This window comes from Lissotriton vulgaris, chromosome 11 (assembly GCF_964263255.1).
Source record: "Lissotriton vulgaris chromosome 11, aLisVul1.2, whole genome shotgun sequence".
NCBI lineage: Eukaryota > Metazoa > Chordata > Amphibia > Caudata > Salamandridae > Lissotriton > Lissotriton vulgaris.
The window spans coordinates 911,195,870-911,220,905 of record NC_141699.1 but is presented as its reverse complement, the minus strand read 5'-3'; the positions used below and the strand labels follow the sequence as shown (position 1 = coordinate 911,220,905).

The following is a 25,036-nucleotide window of genomic DNA, read 5'->3' as shown; positions in this document are numbered from 1 at the left end:
GAAGTCTCAGGGACACAAAGACTTCACCTGCAACCCACTGACCAGCACCTAGACTCCTCTGTGTACTTCTGTGTTTAACATTTCAGTTCCTGGGCCCTACAAATTGTTTGGTTGGTGCTGCAAAGTAAGAAAAACAACTCTGACACTGTCAGCGATGCTGCCAGTGATACAGCGACCTGCACCGAGGCCGGGGTCACTGCTCGTGAAGTGCACAAAGCACCGCTCCGCCTGCACTGCAGTTATCAGCCTTCCTGAAGCTAGCACTCACATGAACGCTGTTACCGCCAGCATCCTGTTCTCGCGGACTTCGCAAACTCTTTGACATTGTATCACCTCACTGGAACCGACACCTCACTGCTGCCTAACTTCCCCTGTCCTGGACTCGATGCATCACCTCTGCAAGGTCACAGCACCTCGCCTACCCCATGGCAACCAGGGAACCGGCATTGACCTAGGCACAGACGCCTCAACTCCATGACACCGAGCATCATCTACAGACTGTTGCTTGTGGGTCCGTGTGACTCTGTGCCCGATGCCGAGCACCTCGTGGTCAGTACCGAACTTTGGATTTATGCCAGTCACAACATCGTAATAGCCCCAGTTGGAGCTACTTATTTCTACAAGTTCCATTTTTGAAATAACTGTTTTAAAAGTAGTAATTTGATACATGTATGTTGGATTGGACCAAGAAAATTTAGAATTAAATAAAGAAAAAACAAAAGTTGTCCGCTTAATGGATTTGAATAAAATTAAGTTTAAATGGTCGGTAAAGGGGACAACGTTGGAAGAGCAAGGGTCCTACAAATACCTTGGCATAATAATTGGGCAGAGCACAACACACAAGGAACACAAGCTAGCCATAAAAGCCAAAGCTCAATCGTTAATTTTTGCGTATAGACAACTAAAAACAAAATTGGACTGCCCAAATCAAAACCATCTCTTAAAAGTAATGGCTGCGCAAAGCCTGCCCACTTTGTCACACGGTTTAACCACTTGGGGCGGCAAGGAGGTGGAGCTATTAAATGACCGCCAGACGAAGATCTACAAGGCCGTTTTCAGTCTGCCAAAGTCTGCCTCCCCATCGCAAGTCCGGCTTGAATTCGGTCTTCAAAAACAGAAATTCCGGGGCATGAGTGGCTTTGTAAAGCTATGCCAGAAATTTTGCTCCGCAGACCCAGACACAAAGGACATCATATGCTGGGAAGAAATTAAACACCAGGCGGGCCAAGAAACCTCAAGAACATGGGGAAGCTATCTGAGAACTTGTTTGGCAGTCTTGGAAATACAAGGAGTATGGGAAATTAGGGCAGATAAAGCAAGCATTAGTAAGGCGGCCAAAGACGCAGCAAAAAAGAAATCTTTTCTGGAGGACAAAAATACAATTTCTAAACGTCGGCATGGGTGGACTGTCATTTCCTCCTACAATTTATTACAACCGCAAGCATACTTACTATTGCATTTTAGTCTGCATTTAAAGAAGAGCTACACAGATTACCGGATGGGCTTGCACGATGCAAAAGACCTTCAGCCGTCCTGGAAACATCTTAAACAAACACCCCAGTGCAGACTGTGTGGCTTTCACAAGGAATCTCTAACCCATCTTCTATGTGTATGCAAAGCAGTCATGACCTTGAGGAAACAGTATTTAAAAACATTTTCACCAAACTGAATATCCGCACGTGTAGGCAAGCGGTAAAACACTGGCTGGAAGGTTCCTCCATAATTCTGGCCTGCCGGGGAGTAAAATACTTGGCAGAGGTAAGAAAACTTTTAAAGCAAGCAGACCAGGAGGAGAACAGAGAGGCGTGACTGTCAGGGCATGGGTCAATCTGGGCCAGATGCGTAATAAATGTACTGGAAGTATAACATATTAATGAATTTATTAGTAAGCATGATAATTGAAGTTGGATTTAAATTTACTTATTGTACTCATAACATTTTATGTGTTGGGAAAACACACACTTTTAAGTACTGGCACTTTAACAATGTTTTCTGGTTTCAATAGTACATGTAAAGACGTTTTACTTTATTTTACGGGATATTTGTAATGATTTTAATTAATCATACAATATAATTTGATTTATTGATTGATTGATTGAATGTTGGATTTTTGTCATTTTGGTCTTATTTGGCTAAGATAAAGATACTTTATTTTTCTACCCTGTGGTGTTTTCACTGTGTTACTGTTTGTTTGGAGTACAAATACTTAACACATTGCCTTTGGGATAAGCCTGTCTGTTCGTGCCAAGTAACCACCGGCTGAGCAAGGGTTATCTAAAGTGTGTAACTCCCTTACCCTGACAAGAAGCAAGGTTCCGTTCTTGGACAAGGGTGCATACCTCTGCCAATTAGAGACTCCAATTTCTAAAATAACTCTTAAGGAGTGGAAGCTTACTTGGAAATATTGAAAATCTCTAAAACTGAACTATCACTGGGTTTTTCTTCTAAGGATTTCTGGGTGGATATTTGGACGTAGAAGATGCTAAATAAAATAGTGAAAGAGACCTTGAACAGAAGTATTTGTTCAAAATATCTTGGAAATGATATTATACTGCAGCAAACAGGACATGCACACAAATAGGAATGTCCCTACCGCTGTCCATAAGATGGCATTACTACTTTCTGTTTAGGATAAGGTAAGGAGGCGCCTAAGAAAATAACACGCGAAATGCTACATGCATTCCCATTTTTTGTGAATGCTGGAGTGGGAACCTAGGAGAACGTTTAAATAGGTTTGCTTTTCACATCTTGCTACTACCACGGTCAGGAAATGAATCATAACTTGTACTTGACTATGGGGCAAGGACTGGAATTTGAATAAAATCAAATAGTAGGCACGTTTGGAACGCGCAAGTTCAGTTCTGAAAGACCAAAAAATAACACATTATTCATAAATACAAATCAGAGAAACAATACATACAATGTATTTGTAGTAAATATTCTATATTTGTAAATGATTCCTATAACATTTGCAAAGTTACACTTTTAAAGACAGGAAATTTATAGATTCCCTTTTTGAAAAAAACTGTCTTTTTACATGTACACTTTTGTTAACAAATGCACAATTTATATGAAATTCCAGCACATTTAATTTTTATATATATATATATATATATTCACAGTTAACCATAAAATCTTTCAAATCTTTTACTATCAACACTCATCATTGTTTCAAAGATAAAAACGCCATAAAATGAATATTCCACTATGTACATAAGCTTATAGCCTGTAGACTGTGACGTTATAAAAAAAATAAAAACACAGTGTAGGTGTCCTATAACAAAACTACATAATAACATTCACCTATAGGAATAGATATTTATTTCAACACATTTGAGTTCTACACGTCATTACTACCCGCAGTGGTAGTCTTTAGTTCTTCAACTAGCTACTACAACCATGGATGCAGAGCTTTGATAAGGGGAACTTAAAGTTATATGCTGGCAGCAAAATATACTAAAGAAACAAGGCTCAGAGTGCATGAGAATGGTTCTGTTGACTCTATTCGAGATTAGAGTTGAAATTGTTGAGTAGCTGGGCACAGAAACTCCTGGTGCTCTACTCTTACACATAATCTACAAAGTTGTAGGGTAAATACATTTTCAGATAATTTCTCAGAAGAGCTCAACTTAAACACCACATCTGGTTAGGGCGATGAACGGTCCACTTCACCACTTGAAGATTGTGGTAAACAACATCACTTCTATCAAATGGGTTTTTGATGATGATGCAAAAAAATAGAAATGATCATTTTCTCACCCAAGCAGTAGGCGAAATGATCACTATGTGTTATGATTACTTCTTTCTTAAGTAGCCACTGTTTTTATGGTAGGCAGGTGTTTTCACTTATGTTTTCAGAGTTTCCTCACTGTTATCTTCCTTGTAACAGTTATTGTCAGCTTATGTTAATCCTGGTTAGGGTTTCACCACTCCAGTTGAGACCTAGTGAATTCACTGAAGCAGGTTTTCTTGATTAGGAAGGAGAATCAAATATTCATGATTGCCAAACATGGTAAACATAATTTAGACCATCAGACATGAATGGTTATGTTATGTGCATAGAACCAGGCATTTATGCCACAAAGGAGGCAACCTTAATTCACTTGTCAACAATATGCTTGTGGATTCTTTCATAAAAATATTGAAGTCATGATAATGAATATATAATTGGCATCAGAGATGCCATACCAAAGCACGAGTATCAACTGTGCTCGTGCAGAACTACTCAATCAGTTGCTTCCATCCAATATTTCTAATCTCTAGAGAGAACCATAAAAAGTCCTGGAATAAATATAATTATTCACATGTATGCACATTTTGTCATAATACTTCATTATTACAAATGATATAAAAAAAACTATATAGGTACAAGTCAAATAGCCCAAAATAGCATCGTATTGATACTTTCTTACATGTTTAATAAGTAACAGTTCTCTTCGTCAAATTTACAATTCATGGCCTTTCAAAATTCTTCTGAATCATACATAAAACGCTTACTTCCCAGGTAAATTTTTTAGAGGAGATAGAACAAACCAAGGATGTACAGGTCAGCTTCACTACATGACTGCAAACAATGTTTTTTGCCTTGTTCTTTAGCTTCATAGATAAAGATGGTAGATTAGCAGGTTAGCTTATGAAATACATGTACATTATAACATATTGCCAGATCATACAACAGACCTCTATACTATGCACATTGAATGAGTAGCATTGAAGGTATAGCAATTGTGTAAATCAATGTGTATGCGTTTTTATAAATATTTTAATGCACATTTAATTTAAATGTTCCAGAATTGGGTTGTATCACGACATGCCATATGTTACTCACATACAGAGCAAACAATATGTTTAGAGAATGATGATGTATGTAACTATGTAAAATAATCTATAATCTACATTCTTTGTGTGATGCATATGATAAATAAGCATTTTTTATTGAAACTGAAACCAGCAGGCTCCTGCTGGCCTTTAAATTGACCATAACAATTGCTCAGATGCTGCAAAATTCTGTGACACCATTGGTAACGCAGTTGAACTCATGTTGTTTTAAGAACATAATTACCTAAATGAAACTCAAACAATTTTGCCAGAAACTGGAAAATATTTTCATACTACACGTGATCCATTGATTCAAATATTTTCCAGAATCAAGAATTAGAGTTCCATTCATACACAGTGAAAGGACAATGGTGAAGGTTCATGTTGCAAACCAATGCAGCTTTGCCTTGCAGTAAAATGACGTTCAATTATGCCAAAGATAAAACCATGAACTGCAGAATAATAAAATACTGATGGGTGAAGAGTGTACTTGAAGTATTACTACCAATCAAATTTGGTGACTAATCTTGTTGATTACTTGATGGTATTGCATTAATATAAACTCTCTGATGAAATCAACCTAGCTATGAGAAACACAGATAGTTGCAATATTTTATAAATGATAAATAAAGTGGGTGTCAATTCCTTCAATGGAAAACTTTCATTCATAAGTTGTACGTGGCAGACATCTGAATCTTTTGAAATAGGTTAGTGAGCAAACAACAAAATCTTGCATCACTGCATATTTTAATGAACTAAATATTGCTCCTCATTTAACAGACCGGCTCATCACAGTCAATTTAGTGTTATAGGTGCTTATTCGTGAATGGCCTTATAATACATCCAAAAACAATTGAGGAAGTACAGAGGTGGTGGTGGTGATAGAATCACCCTCCAAACAGGTATGCAAAAACAAAGAGATTCTATCAATGTGAAGAGAGAAAAATGTTTTTTATATATATGTTTTCAACTATGCAGTGAAAAGGTAGTGAGAGAGACTCCCTTTGCAAATGGCAAATTGAGAGCACTATGTGTTTTTAAAATACCCCTCACACACTAAGAATCCCTTAGTGTCATGCTTGATCATGGGGGTCTTCCCGTCCCTCTACGGGGCGAGGCGTGTTGCGACCTACGAGCTACGCGGGAGCACTTGATTCTTGATAGTAGGCTATGTGTGATGTAAGGATAGTGAAGAAGTGGTAAGCGATAGAGGTGTAGGGACCTATATAAGTGAGTGCAAATAGAATTGTTAAAAATTCCCTGGCTAGTAGAAAAAATTAATTTAAAGGATTCCCTAGCTGGGAACAATAAAAAGGGGTTCGTGAAGTGGAACAGAATATGTTAACCACCTGGTCGACATGACATGTTTCGTAAGCAGTCCCCTACTGCTTACTCCTCAGGACCTCTAATGATCTCTACTGAAAAATACTCAATTCTAAATAAGAATGATATGCCTACAGTCCTAAAACCTAATAGCAAAAATCAGCTAATAGGTTCTGCTTCTGGGCTTGAGTGGGCCCTTGTTAAGCAAAAAATGGGGTGACCTGTAGTAGTCCAGTTCTTTTACAAGTTATGTGCCCCATGAGACTGCATCCTGGGGATCAATATCTTGCGGTCTAGTGGCTGCTTGTGATATTATAACATTAATCCTACCCCTCGGCAGCTCCGTGGCATGGAGCTGCCGAGGGGTAGGATTAACGTTATAATATCACAAGCGGCCACTAGACCGCAAGATATTGATCCCCAGGATGCAGTCTCATGGGGCATACAACTTGTAAAAGAACTGGACCACAACAGGTTTTTTAGAATTGAGTATTTTTCAGTAGGGACCACGAACCCCTTTTTATTGTTCCCAGCTAGGGAATCCAATAAATTAATTTTTTCTACTACCTAGGGAATTTTTAACAATTCTATTTGCACTCACTTATTTAGGTCCCTACACCCCTATCACTTACCACTTCTTCACTATCCTTACATCACACATAGCCTACTATCAAGAATCAAGTGCTCCCGCATAGCTCGTAGGTCGCAGCACGCCCCGCCCCGTAGAGGGACGGGAAGACCCCTATGATGAAGCATGACACTAAGGGATTCTTAGTGTGTGAGGGGTATTTTAAAAACACAGTGCTCTCAATTTGCCATTTGCAAAGGGAGTTTCTCACTACCTTTTCACTGCATAGTTGAAAACATATATATAAAAAACATTTTTCTCTCTTCACATTGATAGAATCTCTTGGTCTTATAATACACCAGAACAAATAAGACTCTGTATGTTTTTACATTTAGAAAGTTTTAAGCGCCAAGACACCCTAGGGTATTTGTGCTCTCTATAAATTTAATAAAATAAACTAATGAAAATAAGACGGTTATGGCAGTGCCTGAATGACTAGCCTTTTTCAAAATTTCGCTGTTAACGTTAGCTATGTGTTTTGATGTTCTAATACATTGTAGTTGCACTCATCAAAAACGTAAAGGTGTACTAAATTATGCAGACTCGTTTATTATGAATATCAGCATTTCTGTGTGTGCAAAAAAGAAGCAGAGAACTCTGGGTAGTTGCCACGTTTAGATGGAGAGCAGCTCCTGTAAAGAGCACCCTACAACACCAGCTACACTCTGAATTTGCTCACCTCAAATGTCTGCTTTTCTATCAACGTTTTTAAGCATGGGATTAGTGCAGTGGCATCCATGCAGAACCGTCAACTGACAATAGCCTTTTACCACTCCAGTAGTGTTACAGCTCTGGATTGGTAAAATACCATCCAAGCCAACCTGGAATTAATAAAAGCAACACTGGACATGTGTGTTGCTATCATTACAGCCCTTCAGAGAGGTTTAGCTTTGCCCAGACACAAGGCAGCACCTAGTATAAGTCAAAACAATACCCTTTCAGGCATAGGAAGGGTATTCATGCCACGTATACTGGGTGCTCCCTTGATTTTATTAATTCCAGGTGGATTCAGGTTTTTATTCATTTCAGGTGGATAGATCTGTTTGTATGCAAGCTCTACATCTGTAGTGAAGTCACCACGCAAGCAATAGAGTAATTTAACATCTCTGCTCCCAGCTGGCCTGTCTCTCATTCTCCTTCTATTTGCCCAACAGCAGCACAAAGCCATTAAAAAAAGGAGCAGCCCCGTTTAAAAACACAAATGACAATTGTTTTTGAGGGGTTTTGCAAAAATTGCAGAATGTTTACAAAAGTGCATTTTTGCCATATTTTTTCAAATTGCAAAATCCTGGTTGGTTTACTTAGTGACATGGAATAGATTAGATCTTGTAAAAATGGGGGTCCTGCTGATAGAGAGTCGAGGAGAAATGTGTCTTGTTCGGGTGGAATGTATTTTATTTATTTATATATTATTTGGGGCCCACAATTTTCAGTAATGTGTGTGTCAAGTGAATTAGGAAGCTTCAAAACAAGCTAAGCCAATCAAATTTCTAATCTTTGAAGGCACACTGGCAATAACCTTTCATTGTTCTTTAAGGTCATAGGTTAAAAGCCTTGATATGTTAGGGATCATGGTACCTAGAGAGGACAAAACCGTAACTAGGCAAAACTTAGAAACAGGTCATAATTAGATAGAGACAGATAAAATCATTGGAGAAAGATCTCACTTCTCAAGAAAAAAGCTTACTTTAAAATGCTCTAGTTACCTATGTGTATCGAAGCTCACAGTATGCTATCTTTATTTCAGGCACCTGAAAATGACACAACGGCGGCTGTGGGATTACTCTACCCCAGGATGCCTCTATCTGCCAAATGCAGGCTGGTATATGTAGAAAAATAAGATTGCCTAACATCAAGGAACTATTACTGCACAGTACAGATAGTGGTAGCGAATGACAATTCAAAAACTACTAGATGGTCCAACCTGAAAGGGTACGCATGGGATTAAAGGCATGTTTTCAACACATATATACTGGGATGAGGTAAAGAAAACACTCTCAAATCTTTCCCAAGAGGTGAACAGGAAAGACTTGACAAGATAATTTGAAATAAAAAAGCTGAAAATGTAAACATCACTATTGGTAGGCAATGTCTATGAGAGATTGCACTCAAGGCTTGAAAAGATGGGATCCAAGTGGAATTTCCACGGTTGGCAACCTAGTGGAAAAGGTCAGATTAAACCTATATATGCATAGGAGTAGAGATGTGAAACAATGAAATTAATTTGGGAATAATAAAAAGGATGCATATTTAAGTTGATACAACAGCAAAGAGATGAAGATTTGCAGCTGCTCATTTGAAATTGTTTCTCCGACTCAGACAAAAAAATGTTTATTAAAAACAATTGTTGAACGACGTGATTAAAAATGACAAAACATCTTTTGTTACCCCACAGGTTCTATGACTGGGGATTGAATAAATCTGAAATGAAGCATATGAGCTTAATGAGGTTTGGTGGATGTGGGATTGCTGGCAAAAAGCAGAGGGTTTCCAGTTCTCGCTCTTTAGAGAGCATACAGGCGCAATACACATCCATCACGTTGTATTTGCCAAACTCAAAATAAGCCCAACAATCTTAAACATTCCGAACATCAAGGTGAATTTTTACATGAGGTCTTGATAAGAAGATGTGGATCAAACTCAAAACTTAATCCACCTGCCCAGCATCATTCTATATTAACACCAAATGATTTTTAAAAAAGTCATCACATCGCTTCTTTCTAAATAAAGAGATCCGTATTGTAACACATCTAGTAATGAACTAAACTCATCCAAGTATTGATGACACCTTGATGATTTTAGAGTACAATTCTGGATCTTGACTTCAGTTTGGTCATGTACAGAATGCATCTGTGTATCTATTACAATCAAGCACATATTGGAGAAGCACACAACACGAGCCTCAAAGTCAATGGAAGCAGACTGACTGCAAAGTATGAGAGCAAACCTATGATTGGAACAGAAGGGATAGTGCTCTAAATTCCTTTCATCCACCAACAATCCAGACAAGGATCTTGTACCCCAACTTCTAATTAATCAGACAAAAGTACACAGTGGTTGACATGAAACATTTTGTTTTTGCAAGATTGGGAATACCATAGGAACACTGGGAAAGCAGAAGCAGTAAAAGCAAGTGCCTGATTACCACTTGGTTTATAGACAGCCAAACATAGGTGTGTATAAGAATACTCTGTTAGTTTCAATACATCCGTTCAAATTAAGCCTATAATGAAGACACAAAGCATAAAAGTTATAGTCAGGTATCAAAAGCTCCAAGCAACATTTACAACTGAACCAAATCGTAAGCTCAGAAGGGGAGTAAGAGAAGGTTCTAAATGCACAGATTGACAAACGCAAACAAGCAACAGTATGTCACAAGGTCCAGCATCATATCCTTGATGGCCTGTGAAATTCTACATGGATTAAACACCCATCATATTTCTTCTAGTGAACAAAATAAATTGAAATCTGCCTTTTATTTGATGAAGCCTGCAAGTTGTATGGGAAATAATTCACTGAATGTATCAAAGAAACATTTTCCTATTTAAATAATTCAGGGGTTCATGACAAAATATTTTTGTAAAACGAGTGATGCTAAAGATGCTATGATGATCACAAAATTGATATTCTGAGGTATGTAATAGAACAGATATATACATTTAGAATGGTATGTAGAGCAGGCTTCAACAAAGACATTTATTTGCAGTACTACGCTCAGATTTGATGGGATCTAGTACCTCTAGAAGAATGATTCTTATATAGTTTTGTTTTGCATCCAGAAGATCAGTGGATTAAAGGGGCTGGACTGCTCTTGTAATGAATATCTGGATACAAGAAAATGTAATGGAATCTTAATGAAAGAAAAAAGACCAATACAAATCCTCTGGAATTAGTAGGCAATGATTCAAGATTCACATCATTACAATAAAACAATAGTGTCACAACGATGGTTAAAAAAGGATAAAGTTGCCATGTCAGAACTGCTATGGAAAAAAGAGCATAGGACATATGAGAGATTCTGAAGGATAGAAAACCCAATGCTTTCACCAGAATAATGTGCTTCAACCTAAAAAAGACAGCTAACTAGAAAATGAGAAATGCAAATTATAAAGCACTGCGTGAGGAGTGCCAGCATTATACTATGGGGATAGTAAGAGTAATCATTTAGCTATTTTGATTAAATGTTATATATAATAAATGGCAACAAATGAAAAAAGTAATAACACCATGTTGGTACAATGGCCCTGCCAAGTATTAAAGGGTTAGATGCCTATTTTAGATGCCTGTTTTGCTCCAGGCATCTTTAGTCCTTTCGGACCACCTTCATCAACGGAACTTAATATTTGGATTTGGTTATACAATGGTGACCATAGAACATATTGATGGGATTTACAAGAGGGAGTGCAACAGTGGCAAAGCCGATGATGATAATATTGCACTATTTGTAGAGAGATGGCTGGAAAATCACACGTCATTATGCAAAGATGCACATGGGTTAATGGTATGAGTACTACGTATCAAGCAGTAGCAAGTGACATAGTTAGTTAGGTGCAGGTGCGGTCTTGACACACGTGCATGGGGCTGATAAGCAAATTATTTGATGGATGGCCATGTGACTTGCATCTGTGAATGCTATTGCTCACAGTTGGTTGCAAGTAAAAGAAACATTTTGCAATGTCCCTCCCTAAAGAACAGGGCTTTCCCCAAAACTGATGAGTTTGGTGCGATGACGCAGTTATTGCTGCAGTACGATACACAGATTTTGAGGCCCTAATTTGAAAGACCTTTCTCCAAATAACTTGGAATTTGTGCAGATTACAATAGTAGTCTTTGAAGGAGGGTTCTGATGGACACCCCTATTGCTGCAACCAGTGGTGAAAACATATTTTATAAGTTTTTCATTTTAGAAATGTGTTAAAAGGTGTGGTAAGACCCTCAGGTCGTGTAGATATCTCCGACACTTTCAAAGCATATGATATAGACTGAACCCTACATTTAACAGGAAGGCGGTTGTGTGGAAAAAACAGAAACGTTAGATTTGAGTGAGGTAGGCTTGTCAGTTGAGCTATTGTGCTCAAAATTAGCAGCAATATGGAAGCCTCAGCCTAGGTCCTTACAAATTAGGGTGCCTACTTTCTGTCTGCAGGTATGCTGGCAGGCTCCTTGTAGTAACCATTTGGAAAGCTTCACAGGAGCTGAAGATAACATGGATCAGATCAGATCAGATCTGTGCATCACACCCCAGACTGTGCAATACTTTCATGATTACTTGTGTGCACAGAGGCATTATCATTCCGATGATAACATCCAACTAGGAGGAAGTACAGGCCTGAAGCAGCAAGGTAAAAAGACCTATCAGGCAATGTCATTTAAAGTTTGGCAGGTGCAGGACATCCCCCAAGTATTGGTGGAAGACTGATCAGTCCTATGTAGAATATATAATCAAGTTTATACTCTAAATAGGGCAGACAGAACATCCAACATTTGTTAGGATGCCTCTTATCCTCCACACTATAGATAACCTGCAATGTCTTTTCTTTAGGACATCCCTGGACAGCTGATACCCAACCCATTTTTGTCCCACTGCGATTCTCTTGCCTCCTTCAAAACATGTGCTGTGCATGCCTAGATTCTCTCCTTCTCCCGGCATCCAATAGGGCAATGACGGTCCAATTTTCTGCTAGCTTCAAGTGTGGATGAGCAGTGCTCAATGTGTGTGAACAGAACAATAGAGGATGTGCGGTTAAGCTATGGCACAACTGCCTGCTTGAGGGTGGGCAGAGCATAGATCTGTGCGTACATAAAACATATTAAGATGTGCAAAGCACGATTAAGCACTATGCACCAAGTATTCTAGGAACAGTCAAATTAATCAAGTACTAAGTTACATGGTGAGTTTTGATGGATTTACAAGACACACTTTTGGTAGCTAGGAATCCAAGCAAGGGTGAGACTTTGGCAATCTATTTTACAGTCTTTTCCTGACAAATATTTTAGAATCTTTGCTATCACATGGAACATCTGCTCAGGTTTGAAGACCCTCTCCCCGAACTCCCTCTACCATGCACACCCTCAAGCTTGCCTTCCAAATCCGAAATCCTCTTTTCACCATCCACCCTGCCACCCTCATCTCCTGTCCTTCCCTTCACACCCTCTTGCCTGATTTTCACAGTGCCATGCTGGTAGAACGGTTTTAAGGGAAGGATAAAAGATGTACAACTCTGGTGAAAGGATATGAAGATTGTGACAGACGAGGTGCAGAGCTGAATGTGCAGAGGGTGTGCAGGGTGGGGCAGAGGTTATGGATAGCTGTGCAGCGTATGTGCAGGGAGGAGCAAAAAGTGAACAAGGCAGGGCAGAAGAGGTGTGGAGTGGGACAAAGGGTATGTGTGTGGCAAGGCACAGAATATGCAAGGCATAGAGTGCATAAAGTGGAGTTTAGAATGTTTGGTACAGTGCGGCTTAGGTTGTGTAGGGGTTAGGATGAGCAAGTCATACCTGAGAGGGTGCAGAGCGGGGAAGTGGGGGTGCAAAGCATGCAGACGATGGGCGAAGGAGAAATGAGGGTACCAAGAGCACAAATGAGGGTGTGCAGACTGGTTTAGAAGGTTGTAGCTCAGGGATCAGTGGCAAGTATGCATAGCTTACGGTATACATGCCAAGTCACAGATGACCAGAGTTAGGCAGAGGCTAAGCAAGGCGTGCGTAATAAAACAGAAGCAGTCTCAAAGATAAGTTTTCAGGTTCGCATAAGGACGGTGCTCTCAAATGCTGATGAACAGTCAAAAAACACCAGGGCGTGTCATAAAAAAAACAAAAATGGGAGTGCTACCTTTTGACTTTACACACTGAGATGGAGAGGAACAGCCTGCCCTTCCATTAAAACTGGACAACTGTATCTTCTAGGTTTGCCACCGATAGGCCTTGACTTTGTGTGTAATTTTTTTTTTAACATAGCGTATGTCAATTGTGCGCGAGCACAAAGCAGGATGCCAAGAAACTTGAAAGCAGAACTCAGTTTTGTTGGAAGCCACTTGAGTTGCGTGTGAAGACGGAGTGACAAGTTCCTCTTACAAAGGGCAAGAATGGGTGGTATTGAAAAGTCGTAAATGTCCTAAAAAGTTAGGTGCCAAAGGAGAATTGGGCCCTTAGAACCTTTTCTTTAAATTTCCACGATTGAAATTACAAAACCATTCTTTTAACATACATCATCAATAAATGCTTAAACTCACACTTTCAGTTGACTGTACCTTAATAAAAGACATGACCGACTTAATTAATTCCATTATTTCAACCAAAACAAAATGGTGCACACAGATTGTAGACTTTTGTAACACTTTGCAATGAAGGTATTTCATTTAACAAAAAAGCTGTTCAAATACTGGAACATTCGCTCAGTGAACAGTCTGCAATGATCACAAAATTTCATGTGATGCTGAGAACTCAATAAAAAAAAGATTGACCGAGTTTTGCCACCAGACACGACAATGTCCTCGGGATCTTCCGAACTGAAATGTTCCACGCAGCTAGAGCAAAGGAGCATCATGGGAAGGTAAACAGGATCGCTGATAAAAGCAACACTAACTCCCAAGACCATGTGTCGGCTGGCTTTCAAATGCGAAACAGATGGCAAAGGCCTAGGGACCTTTGAAAGAAGCACGCTTCTCTTTTCTTTTTGAACACTGAGGCGGTAGGAAAATAATTTACATGCAAATGAAAGCAATACTCTGTTCTGTTGGTAGAATGTGGGCTCGTACGTTCATATGCTTTGCCAGTTGGGGAACCCATTAAAATATATAGTCAACTGCTTGCAATGCTTAGGAGTCACGTCACGTGAGCTGCCCCAGTGCCGGCAACAACTAGGGGTGGGTGAAAGTGATATGCAGACTGAAAAACAGCTGAAATCCGCCTGTTTTTTTTAATGTATTTTTTTAAATTTCGAATTCTTCTGTGGGATGACACCGTTATACAAAAACTGCACAACTGCCTTTTTTAATGTATTTTTTAAGATTTCAAATTCTTCTGTGGGATGACACCGTTATACAAAAACTACACAAATTCGCCCTGAAGGCGAACCAAATAAACCGGCAGATTTCACGGGCTTGCCTCATGCTTGTGCAGTTTGTATGATTCTCCATTACATACAATAGGTACCCGGAGAACCGCAGGAACTGCCCGAGCTGCACAGGAACCATTTTGTTTGGTCTCCCTGAACTCTATTTTGCTAGGAAGAACCACACAAACTACACAGACCGAACACAGAGCCCGAAAGGTTAGTCGCCTTTTTTTTAATTCCATGGCAGGGCTAGAGAATTTAGCAGATTTCGTCGCAAATTGGTTCCACACACTACAGAATACTTTAAACTAAAAGTGTGTTAAAATAACTGTTGCATCAACTGCCCGGTGCAAAAATATGACTTTGTACCAGTCAGTCAGTGCAAATGACAAGACAGAAAGAGCTGCCTTAAAGCTTTGCAAGCAGGCAACACGGTGGCACCTGGAGACTGATACCATCCTGAAAGGCATGAAGAATGAAACAGCTACTCATTTCATGTATGTTATCCTAAGCATAAGCTAAACTGGAATGTTCAGTTTGTCAAAAACTCATAAAATCTTCCCACAGGTCAGCATTTCAAACCCAATTACTCTCAGCAAAGGTGCCAGTTTTTTGATGTTCATTGAAAAACCATGGTTTCCTATGGACTCAAATGGGTTGCTGTTTTTGACCTTGCATTTGACCAAGGTAAACTTTATTAATTCTTGAACTGGCCATAGGCCGTTCACAATGAATACTAAAATGTGCCCTTGTTATAAGTGGCGCTGTTAAAAGCAGCCCTCAAAAGATGTTGGTAGACTAGGAAGCAAGACCATATGCGATAATATACGTAAAAATAAATTTTCCTTGATTGTGAAAAATTGCAAAATACTACTTTAATTTCAGAGGACAGTGATTTTTACTCGCCATACGGCACACATGGTGAAAGGTTTTTAAATATGCATGGGAGAGGGAATGTGTTCTTCTTTGAATTACACTGAGACATGAATCCACGCCACACTGAGGAATAGTCTCCGTTTGATTTGTCCCAAAGGCTCCACTATCACAACTGCTTGATGACTTTCATAAGGCAAATTGGAAGGGATCGACAGGAGAGGATAAGCCTGAGCAGGAACAGGCCACCAAGGGGAGCGATGAGGGAACATGAAACTCATTCTCACTCGAACGGCATAGCAACAGCAGCAGATTTCAATGTAACTCAATTACTTTAATGATGCACATCTTTAAGTTGAATTGCTCAGTTGATATAGCAAGCTGATCAGAGAAGTATTTGGCAGTCTTTTCGTTCTCAATTTGTATTGTTGCCTCTTTAATACGAGTTCCTGATCCCCTAAGCCATTACCGCCTTTGCCAAACCATTAAAAAGTTCACTCAGCCATCATCGGACTCAAATTCTTCAGAGACTTCGTCGGACGAGCTGTTCCGGTGGATCCTCCCGTCGCTCTTCATGCTGTGGAAGGTCTTCTTGAAGGCTTCCATCATGGAATGAGCCAGTTTCTTCGCCTCTATTTTGCTCTCACACTCCACCGCATGACAGTCCATCTGAAATGTCAGGTCGTCATTGATTTCTCGATACACCCAGGCAAAGATATTGGGGCTCACATTGTGGTCGGCCGTGCAGTATGCAATACGCGCCACCTGGAAGGTATCCATATGAAGGGTGGCCTCGCCTTTGAGGTCCAGATGGTGGAGACGAACTTGAAATGGGCGAATTTCTAGCAGGGTGTTGGCTGGGAAGACTTCCTCTCTGGCTAGTGTGTGCTTCTTCCACATTTCAATGACTGCCCTCTCTGTGCAGCCGGACGAAAACTGCATCCCAGTTGTTGATACCTTTCCCAAATACGTTACCTGCAACAATAATTAAAACAGACAATCCATTATTTAATGCCCTTACACTTCAATTGTTAGTGCATGCAAAAATTCTCACATTTGTAATTAATACAATAACGTTAATCATACTAAAAATCTTTAAATGAGCTATCAGAAAAAGGTTAAATTCATCATGCTTCTCGTAAAACGGATTACACTCAAATCTTGCTGAAACCTTTGCCGACTTCCATGCAAATTCACTGGACTTTAGCTAGATAAACACAGGAATATTGCAAAATCTGAACCTTTACACGTTCACACAGCGAATTCCCTCAGCTCCTTGGGCGGGCAGTGGATCCTGCTGCCCTTCTACGTGGCTCCTGGAAAATATTTTCCCTCTCAAATAAAGGAAGCACTTTACAAAAAAGTCCTCATCTTTATAGTTGACATTGCACCCCTTGGAAATGCCATGTTCAAGCCTTAATAACTCTGCCTTTCCTCAGAATCCATTGACCAGTTCTGGCCGAACTGGAGGGAAACCACCATCAGAATTCAACCTTCCAATGAAACACATATGGTGCAGTGTGTGTAAATGAGTCCAAGTTAGATAAGGGGGTTCTACATCTAGATAATTTTGCAAATAAACTGGAAATCACAATAAGCAGCCGATCTTCTGCGTGAATAACTCAAGAACTGCTGAATGGCAGTACATTAGATCTCACAGGCACACAGGGCTCGGCTTGATTTGATGCCTTATTTTCATGATGTTTTGTTATTAGGGCTTAAGTTAAGAGGTCAGTGCACAGGTACCAGTGCTGTACATATCTGTGATGGTTCGTAAACACCTGTTTAACCTTCGACTACCAATTAAGTTGAGTACACTGTTGATGCTGCAATTCGGTCCATAAGAGTTATTAAACTTAATATGAATATTTGCTCACCTTACAGTTAGCAAACACTACAAATAAAACTGCAACTTGCCAGCCCCAACTGCAGCATTTACCACATAAACATCTAGCTCTTTATGCCATCTAAAGCACCTATAAATGACAGTGGCAAGCGAAAGATGACTGCCCATTTGAACACAGATTGACAAAAACAATGGAACTCCAAATTAGGGTTTTAGCGACTAGAGTAGATGTTTTTAGCACCACCCTGAAGATGCTCTTGAATCTCCAACTTTAATTCTCTATTAATCACAACAGTTGAGTCCCCCGCCTACCGTGCGCCTTTGGCGTTCATCATCATGAATGCTGGCCTGATCCTGGCATCCAATGAACCAGCAGGATTAGCTAGGATGCCACCACTACTTCTCAAATGTATTCTTCACCTTTCTTACTGGCTGCTGAAAAGAGTTGGAGCATCTCTAAAACAATTTTTCACTTCTAGGACTAATAATCTGTTCTACTATTAAAGTGCAACAGACACTAAAAACGATCACGCTACCATAGTCTGTTACCTTTTGAGATGTCTTTCACACAACTGTGTAGGAAAACCATTAGATTTTTTAAAAGAGCCCTCACCCACTAAGCTAGTTAGTAGCATGCTTCATCGAGTTCCCACCCGAGACACCCAATTCATCTGGGTGTGCTACGACAACTGATTACAATGGAGAGGTTTTGGTTTTAAATCTAAAATGAGGAAAAGGTGATTCAAAATTGCCTCCAGGTTACCAACCAATGAAAGTGTTTTTAATGATGGCGACCTTGGACAAACGTTTAAAACTGTGGTGGATGTGCTCCGAGATGGTAATGATCTCTCACATCCTGGGTCTACATGTTTCAGCCATATTATTTCTTTACCCTCCGGGTAATTATGGCTTTCTTCAGGACCAGTATTGCATGCATGTTAAGGCATGCAGTGCAGTTTTGACAGCTCGTAACCTTAGTAGTGTTTTTCTGTCGGTTGTCTGCACTTCCATTACCCCTTTCCTTACTTGGATCAATGATCACGATAATAACTTTAAGTTCACCCATACTGTGAACAGCACCTCACAGGTGAATAGCTGTGCTATTCAAATTTGAGCATTATTATTTATTAAACCGACAGACAAGAACACACTACTAAGGTTTGACAGCTTTCACCTTCGACCCTGGAGGGAAATCTACCTTGCAGGCACATTCTCAGATTAAGGAGAAACTGCAGCAAGACGTCTGACTTCAATCTTCAGACCAAGACACTGACAGCAAAATTGCCGGATCGCAACTATCCTGAAAGGGTGATAAAAACCACACGCAAACAGGCAAAAAAGACAACAACGAGGCATTGCTGGAGAATTGCATCTGCGATAACACTGCAGTCCTATTCTCATTGTTTCTTATAGTTACAGCTTTTATCTCTTTCCTTCCATACTTATGAACTTCCTGCATCTCTTGAAAAATGTTACACTCTGACATTAGAAGGTCATAGTACAGAATTTGGAAACCCATCACTTTTAAAATAGATACAAACCTACAGCTAAACTCCTTCATGAACTGATTGAAGGCATAGAAGAATAAATGTATTGTGCAGTCCTAAATGACACAGGTGACAAATATTAAACTCAAAGTGGGTATAAGATCAATATTTTGGTTGAAACAATAAGAGGCCATCATGCGCGATTGCCAGTAGAGTAAATTCTACAAATTTTGGTCTAGGAACTCATCATGTTTGTATCCTGCCGTTCGCCTAGTCAGGGCCAACTGATTCCTGTAGAACATAAGTATGATCTATCATTATGGGCTACCGTTATTTTCATAAGATATCGCAGTTCTCTTTCAATTTTAGTTACTGTGTGTATCAAGGTCCAGCACTCCCTTCCTACTGAAAAATCCCCTTAATCCGGCACGGGGGTGGTGAACTCCACTTCTTGAGGTTTGGACCTACCTTTGTATTGATAGACTTGTAGAAGAAGATGGAGTGTGTCTACCCTTAGAGTTATAAGAAAGACTCAAAGTTGTCATCTCTTTGGAGTTTTTGGGCGGTCCACAGAATACCAATAAAAAGTGTAAGATGGGTGATACAACCAAAAAATAAAACCAAAAACATCAGTGACACAACAACGACTTTGAGCTTTTCTTATAACTCTAAGGGTAGATCTACTCAATCTTCTTCTACACCTCTTTCATTTTTAGGCCTTGCCTCCTAGACACTATTGTGCGGGCGCCTACAAAATGACATATTAGGCATTTTTATTTATTTAGTCATGCTGCACAGCATCCGGGATGCTGGGAAGCATGGCTAAAAAGTATTGGCAAAGCAGACGTGTCCCAAAGGCAAGATTGAAGGGGTTTGCCAATGCTAGTTACCACAGGTTCTATCAATGACCAAGTGGTACATTAGGCAGCATCTTTTGCTTTGAGTTCTACTTGCAATCTCAACCTGCATTTACCCAGGCTCACTTCATTTTTTTTTTTTTTTTTAGCCCAACGGTCCCATATTTTATTTAATTTCACAAGTAATAAGCCAATAGATCATACAATGTCATATAAACTTCAAGCATTACCCAGTCAGTAACTTTTTTCGACATGTTGGTCACATATGAGTGAAAATAAACAGTAGCCAGAGAATATGCATTAGTCCGCAATCATCAGTACCAGGAAGAAATCATGGGTTGCAGTGCCTGCAGCGTGCATCACCCAGGCTCGCTTCATATCATTCATTCAGACACAGCCCTGCTGCTCAACAAAAGATACCCACCAAGAGCTAAGAACTGCATCAGAGAATTTTAGTGTCTGCTTTCTGCAACTCAGCAAAAATGTTAAATATTTGTAGCTCCACCGTTGTACGAAGCAGCACACTTGCCTTTCCTAGGTGTCAAGAGTATATAGACTGCACTTTTGCAATATAAACTATGCAGGAGCACCAGAAATATAGATCCAGAAATTGACATGGACCTCAAACCAGGCCGGTTGACTAATTGTGACCAGCTCTGTTGAGCAAAAAATTCATTTAAAAATACTATGTAAAAATTAAAAAAAACGTTGTAGGGAAAGAGTTGTGAGCACTTTTGTGAACTTGGTCTCGCAGGGTACTGACAGAGGTCAGGGAATTTAAAGCTGATTAAAACGGCTGAATTCAACAGAAAGCAGGGTGAAACAAGCATTGGAAGGGCATTAATCGTCTCTTTTGGCTTGGTCAGTGGTTTCTCTGATGCTGTTCCAGATCAGCAAGAAAACAAATAGAAGGTGCTGCAGTATTATGAAATATATGCATGAATACATTACCACGCATGTGCACTTAAGCATCGTGCGAGTATCAAGAGGGAGAGAGAGGACCAGATAGCTAGTCCAGATCCCCGGTTTATATGTTAATTAATCAAAAAGAGACTAGCTAGGAATGGGGTTAGCATGACATTAATATTATAACCATCATGGTGACTCAGTATTGTTTTGTCAATTGGTGCCACCACCAATTGACAAAACAATACTGAGTCACCATGATGGTTATAATATTAATGTCATGCTAACCCCATTCCTAGCTAGTCTCTTTTTGATTAATTAACACTTATGCATCGTGACACAAAATCCATTTTTATTTTTACATGTAATATAGCCTTATAGCCCACTGATGAGGGCTATATTGATTGTTAAAGGCCCCGACCCTGGTACAGGCACGGAAAAAGAATCCTCAATGCGCGGATTCCAACGGCTTCCATTTCAACTATTTCCATCCCGGTCATGAATTGTCATAGGCCTTCTGAATTTTGTTCTCAAAGAAGTGCAATAACTTTGAACACAATGAAGGGGACGGTAATATCTTACTCTCAAGTGCCACAGGCTTAGTGAAGGAGCTAACTAGCCTGAAGATTTCTTTGCTCGAGTTCTCCACGCTATTAATAGACTTTACAAAGTAGTCCCTGCTTGCCACCCGGATTGATTTGTGTAGCTCTTTTAGAGCCTTCTTATAGGCCAATTTGACCGATGGACTATAATCTTTCCTCCAGAGGCGTTCTTCACTTTTACATTTGTTGTTTTCCACTCAGAGAACCATGGGGCAGATGGTGATTTCTTTGCTCGAGTTCTCCACGCTATTAATGGACTTTACAAAGTAGTCCCTGCTTGCCACCCTGATTGATTTGTGTAGCTCTTTTAGAGCCTCCTTATAGGCCAATTTGACCGATGGACTATAACCTTTCCTCCAGAGGCGTTCTTCACTTTTACATTTGTTGTTTTCCACTCAGAGAACAATGGGGCAGATGGCGAATTTCTCGAGATTCTGCCTAATCTGGCCAGAGCTATGTTGTCCATGGCAGCAGAGATCCACCTGGTCATAGCATATTTATATATTTATATCATTGCAGATTTCTCCACTAGGTTGTAATATTTCCATACTAAACGAAAAAGGGACCATGTAGTGGTCTGTCCAGACCACTTGTTGCGGGGTCTCAGCAACCAAGGACGGAATATTCGAGAATACTAGATCTAAAATGTGGCCTGCACAATGAGTGGGGGATTTTAAATGCTGGGTGAGATTTGCCCCCATTGAGAGGCATGAGTACAGCCGTGATCCTTAATTTGTAAGTTAAAATCTCCTAAGGCCGTATAGTTGGCATATTGCAATGACTTCTGGGCAATGAAGTTGCATAGATCTGGGATTAAACTGAAAGTCTGGAGGTCAGTAGATCAATAGTCCTGCAAAGAAGGACGTGGGTCTGGTAATTATAAAAAAAACTCAGACCTTCTACCATGCCCGTGTTTTGGAACTCTGTAGTGAAGATCTCCCAAGAATCTCTTACAATGATGGCAACCCCATCCCCTCTTTTTCCACCTATCCTGTTTGTGCAGCAGATTTTAAAGCCGGGGGGGATGGCCAAGGTCAGGGCCGGTCTAGATTCCTCCTTTAACCATGTTTCGGTCAGGAACATCACATCCCATTCATTGTTGGATATCGATAGCCAGATATTGTCTACATGTTTGGGCAGTGACCTGCAATTGATCAAGCAGGCTCTTATCCGGTCTCCTGATTTCTTATGTATCAAGGCCGCGGAGCACCCCCGTATTCCATAAAACAAAAGTGGAGCCTTTGCAGTAATGTGAGAGTATAGCACTCATCAGGTCAATATCATGGCCAGTTGGGCATGAATTCGTCCTTAATCTCAGGAGACAGTTTCCTGGCCAGGAAATGATTTTATCGCTAGCAAAAGGGGCAGCATGGCTGGCGCTGGCCGCAAACTGGTGCAGACGGGCTTGCCTTCGGCGCGTCCGCTACACTTGTCCGATGCGCGTCCGTGCACACATGTCGCTGAAATAGGTTGTGTACCAGCTCTATCAGGAAATGAGGGAAGCCTGGGAGAGAAGCTGCGTTCATCTGCTCAAACGGCAGGAAGTGCCGCAGCTGACTTGGGACCGACAGAAAGTGCAATGTGCAAAAGCAAGGTAACTTTAATGAACACGTTTAAAACTATGCTAGAACAATAAAAATTACATTCAGCTACTATTGACTTTTAGATCATAAAATCGTCTTAAAATAGCCCCTAGGTGCGCTGCTTTCTGTCCGCTGCACGTCTGTGCACACATGGCGATTAAATAGTGTGTACTATCTCTATCCGGAAATGAGGGAAGCCTCAGCAGGACACTAGAAAACTAAAACAAAAAAACAAAATGGAAATCAGGTCCAGGCTATGTGGAATTAGAAACTTTTACTGATAAAAAAAAATTACATTTGTGATCAAATAAAATTTAAAAAAGCTAATATTAAACACAAATCAACTGCGTTGTAACTGGGAAAAGGCAGACTTTTGTTCTCTGAACATCTTCAGTAATGGGTACTTTATTGCTTAGCTACATAACATTTCTTCGCAGACAGGAGTATTTTATCTAGTGTCAGAGAGGAGCACAGTGTCAGCAGTGAGGCAAACTGCTGACCATCCTTGTTTTAGCTCTTATTTCTTCCTACCACTCAGTTTCACGCTGGTGGCAGCTCAACGACGGCTGCTACAGAACAGTGTTTTTGGCTTCAGGACAAACACAAGAACGTCTCAGACATTCCAGTCACTAAGTAAATCCCAGCATCTGTATTTGCATTACATTTCGTGCTGGGTCAGACGGCCTGCAGAGCTCTTCCCTAATGTCGTTTTACCACACTACAAACACTCATGCCAAAGTCTACTGGCGAAAAGGCATCACATTTTCTGAGGTTGGAAGGGGTCGCCAAATGTATTCAAATGAAAGGTATGTAAAGAAAACCATCTATGCAGTGGCGGCTGCTAATAAATAAAAGTGGTGAGGCGTCTCAGGGGCAGCATAGGGGGCAGTGCATTTCCTGCCGGCGAAATAAATGCCAACACCAAGCAAACAAACCTACTGCGCTGCGACAAGCCTAGCACTGCAGAAAACATTAAATATTAATAGTCAGTTCTACAAACAAACGCATACTCAACAATCTGCTTTATACCATGAGAAGGTCGGCTGAAAAGGAGTTCTAAAGTAAACCTTCCAAAAGTATAATTCACTTCTTTGGATTTCACTGAGTGCAAATTTCATTTGCTGTTGCGCAATATACCAAGTTTAGGTTTTATGGTGTTTCACCACAATATGAAAGTTTTAACATCCACAATATCAGCTCCCAACATATAGTCAAGGCTAGTAGACATGGGGTCACAACAGTAAATCTATGGATCTCTATATATGCTTACCATGACGATAGGTTGGTAGTAGATACTCTAATGGGTGGGCGGATATCATTTAACCCGACATTGGCATACAACCCATTGGTGCAGATTACGAATCAAATAGCAGTAAAAATCAAAAAACAGTTCTTTTAACGACACAATTTGACAATAAAACCACTTCAGGTGTGCATGTGGGAAATCTACAATAATCTATTTAGCCTTCAACTATTTGCTACAATTTAATATTTTGCGGCATCTTGGCACAATATCAGAGGAAATGACTGGCTGATTCACTGTTTGGAGCACAGACAACAAAACTGAGTTAAGAAGTTCAACAAACATGGACCTGTTAGCTAAAAGGAAACACGCCAAATTTGTTGACAAGGAGAAAACCTTCTTGTGCAGGGAGAGTGAAGCACAGCGCTGAGACCGCAGCTCCTTGAAACGAAGTGCCTCATGACCAGGTCCAGCGCTTCCATAAAGTGAGAGCAGCCTTGAGGAACTATTGGTGGAACTGCACTAGCATAAAATACCAGACGGGGAAGACTGCACTGGAAAATGTTCCATCTCAAGCACCCAACATCTCTTTACCATTCCTGCTCAAGGTGCTTTCTGGCTTAAAGCAGTGGAAGCCCAGAGTTTCAGAAAGAGTGAGTTCTGGGTTCTATTCTAAAGCATGGTGGTTAACCAGTCTCTGTGTGGATGTCTACCAGTAGGCCTTCCCATGACCTGGCTGTTGCACTGTCAGCAATAAGCCTTCTTTGAACAGCTCTTGTGAAAAAACATATCTCTGGTGCAGGGTTACAAGTTA

General features: G+C 40.2%; 1 protein-coding gene across 1 annotated transcript in view; it reads right to left on the bottom strand.

Annotated features, from left to right (window-relative positions):
- Window positions 1–14,012: 14,012 nt before the first annotated feature.
- PID1 (phosphotyrosine interaction domain containing 1) overlaps window positions 14,013–25,036 on the bottom strand; it is a 181,450-nt gene continuing 170,426 nt past the window's right edge. The window contains exon 2 of the mRNA XM_086944062.1: window positions 14,013–16,673. Coding sequence (XP_086800188.1) covers window positions 16,197–16,673 — 477 coding nt within the window. The 3' untranslated portion in view covers window positions 14,013–16,196. The remainder of the gene's footprint in view (window positions 16,674–25,036) is intronic.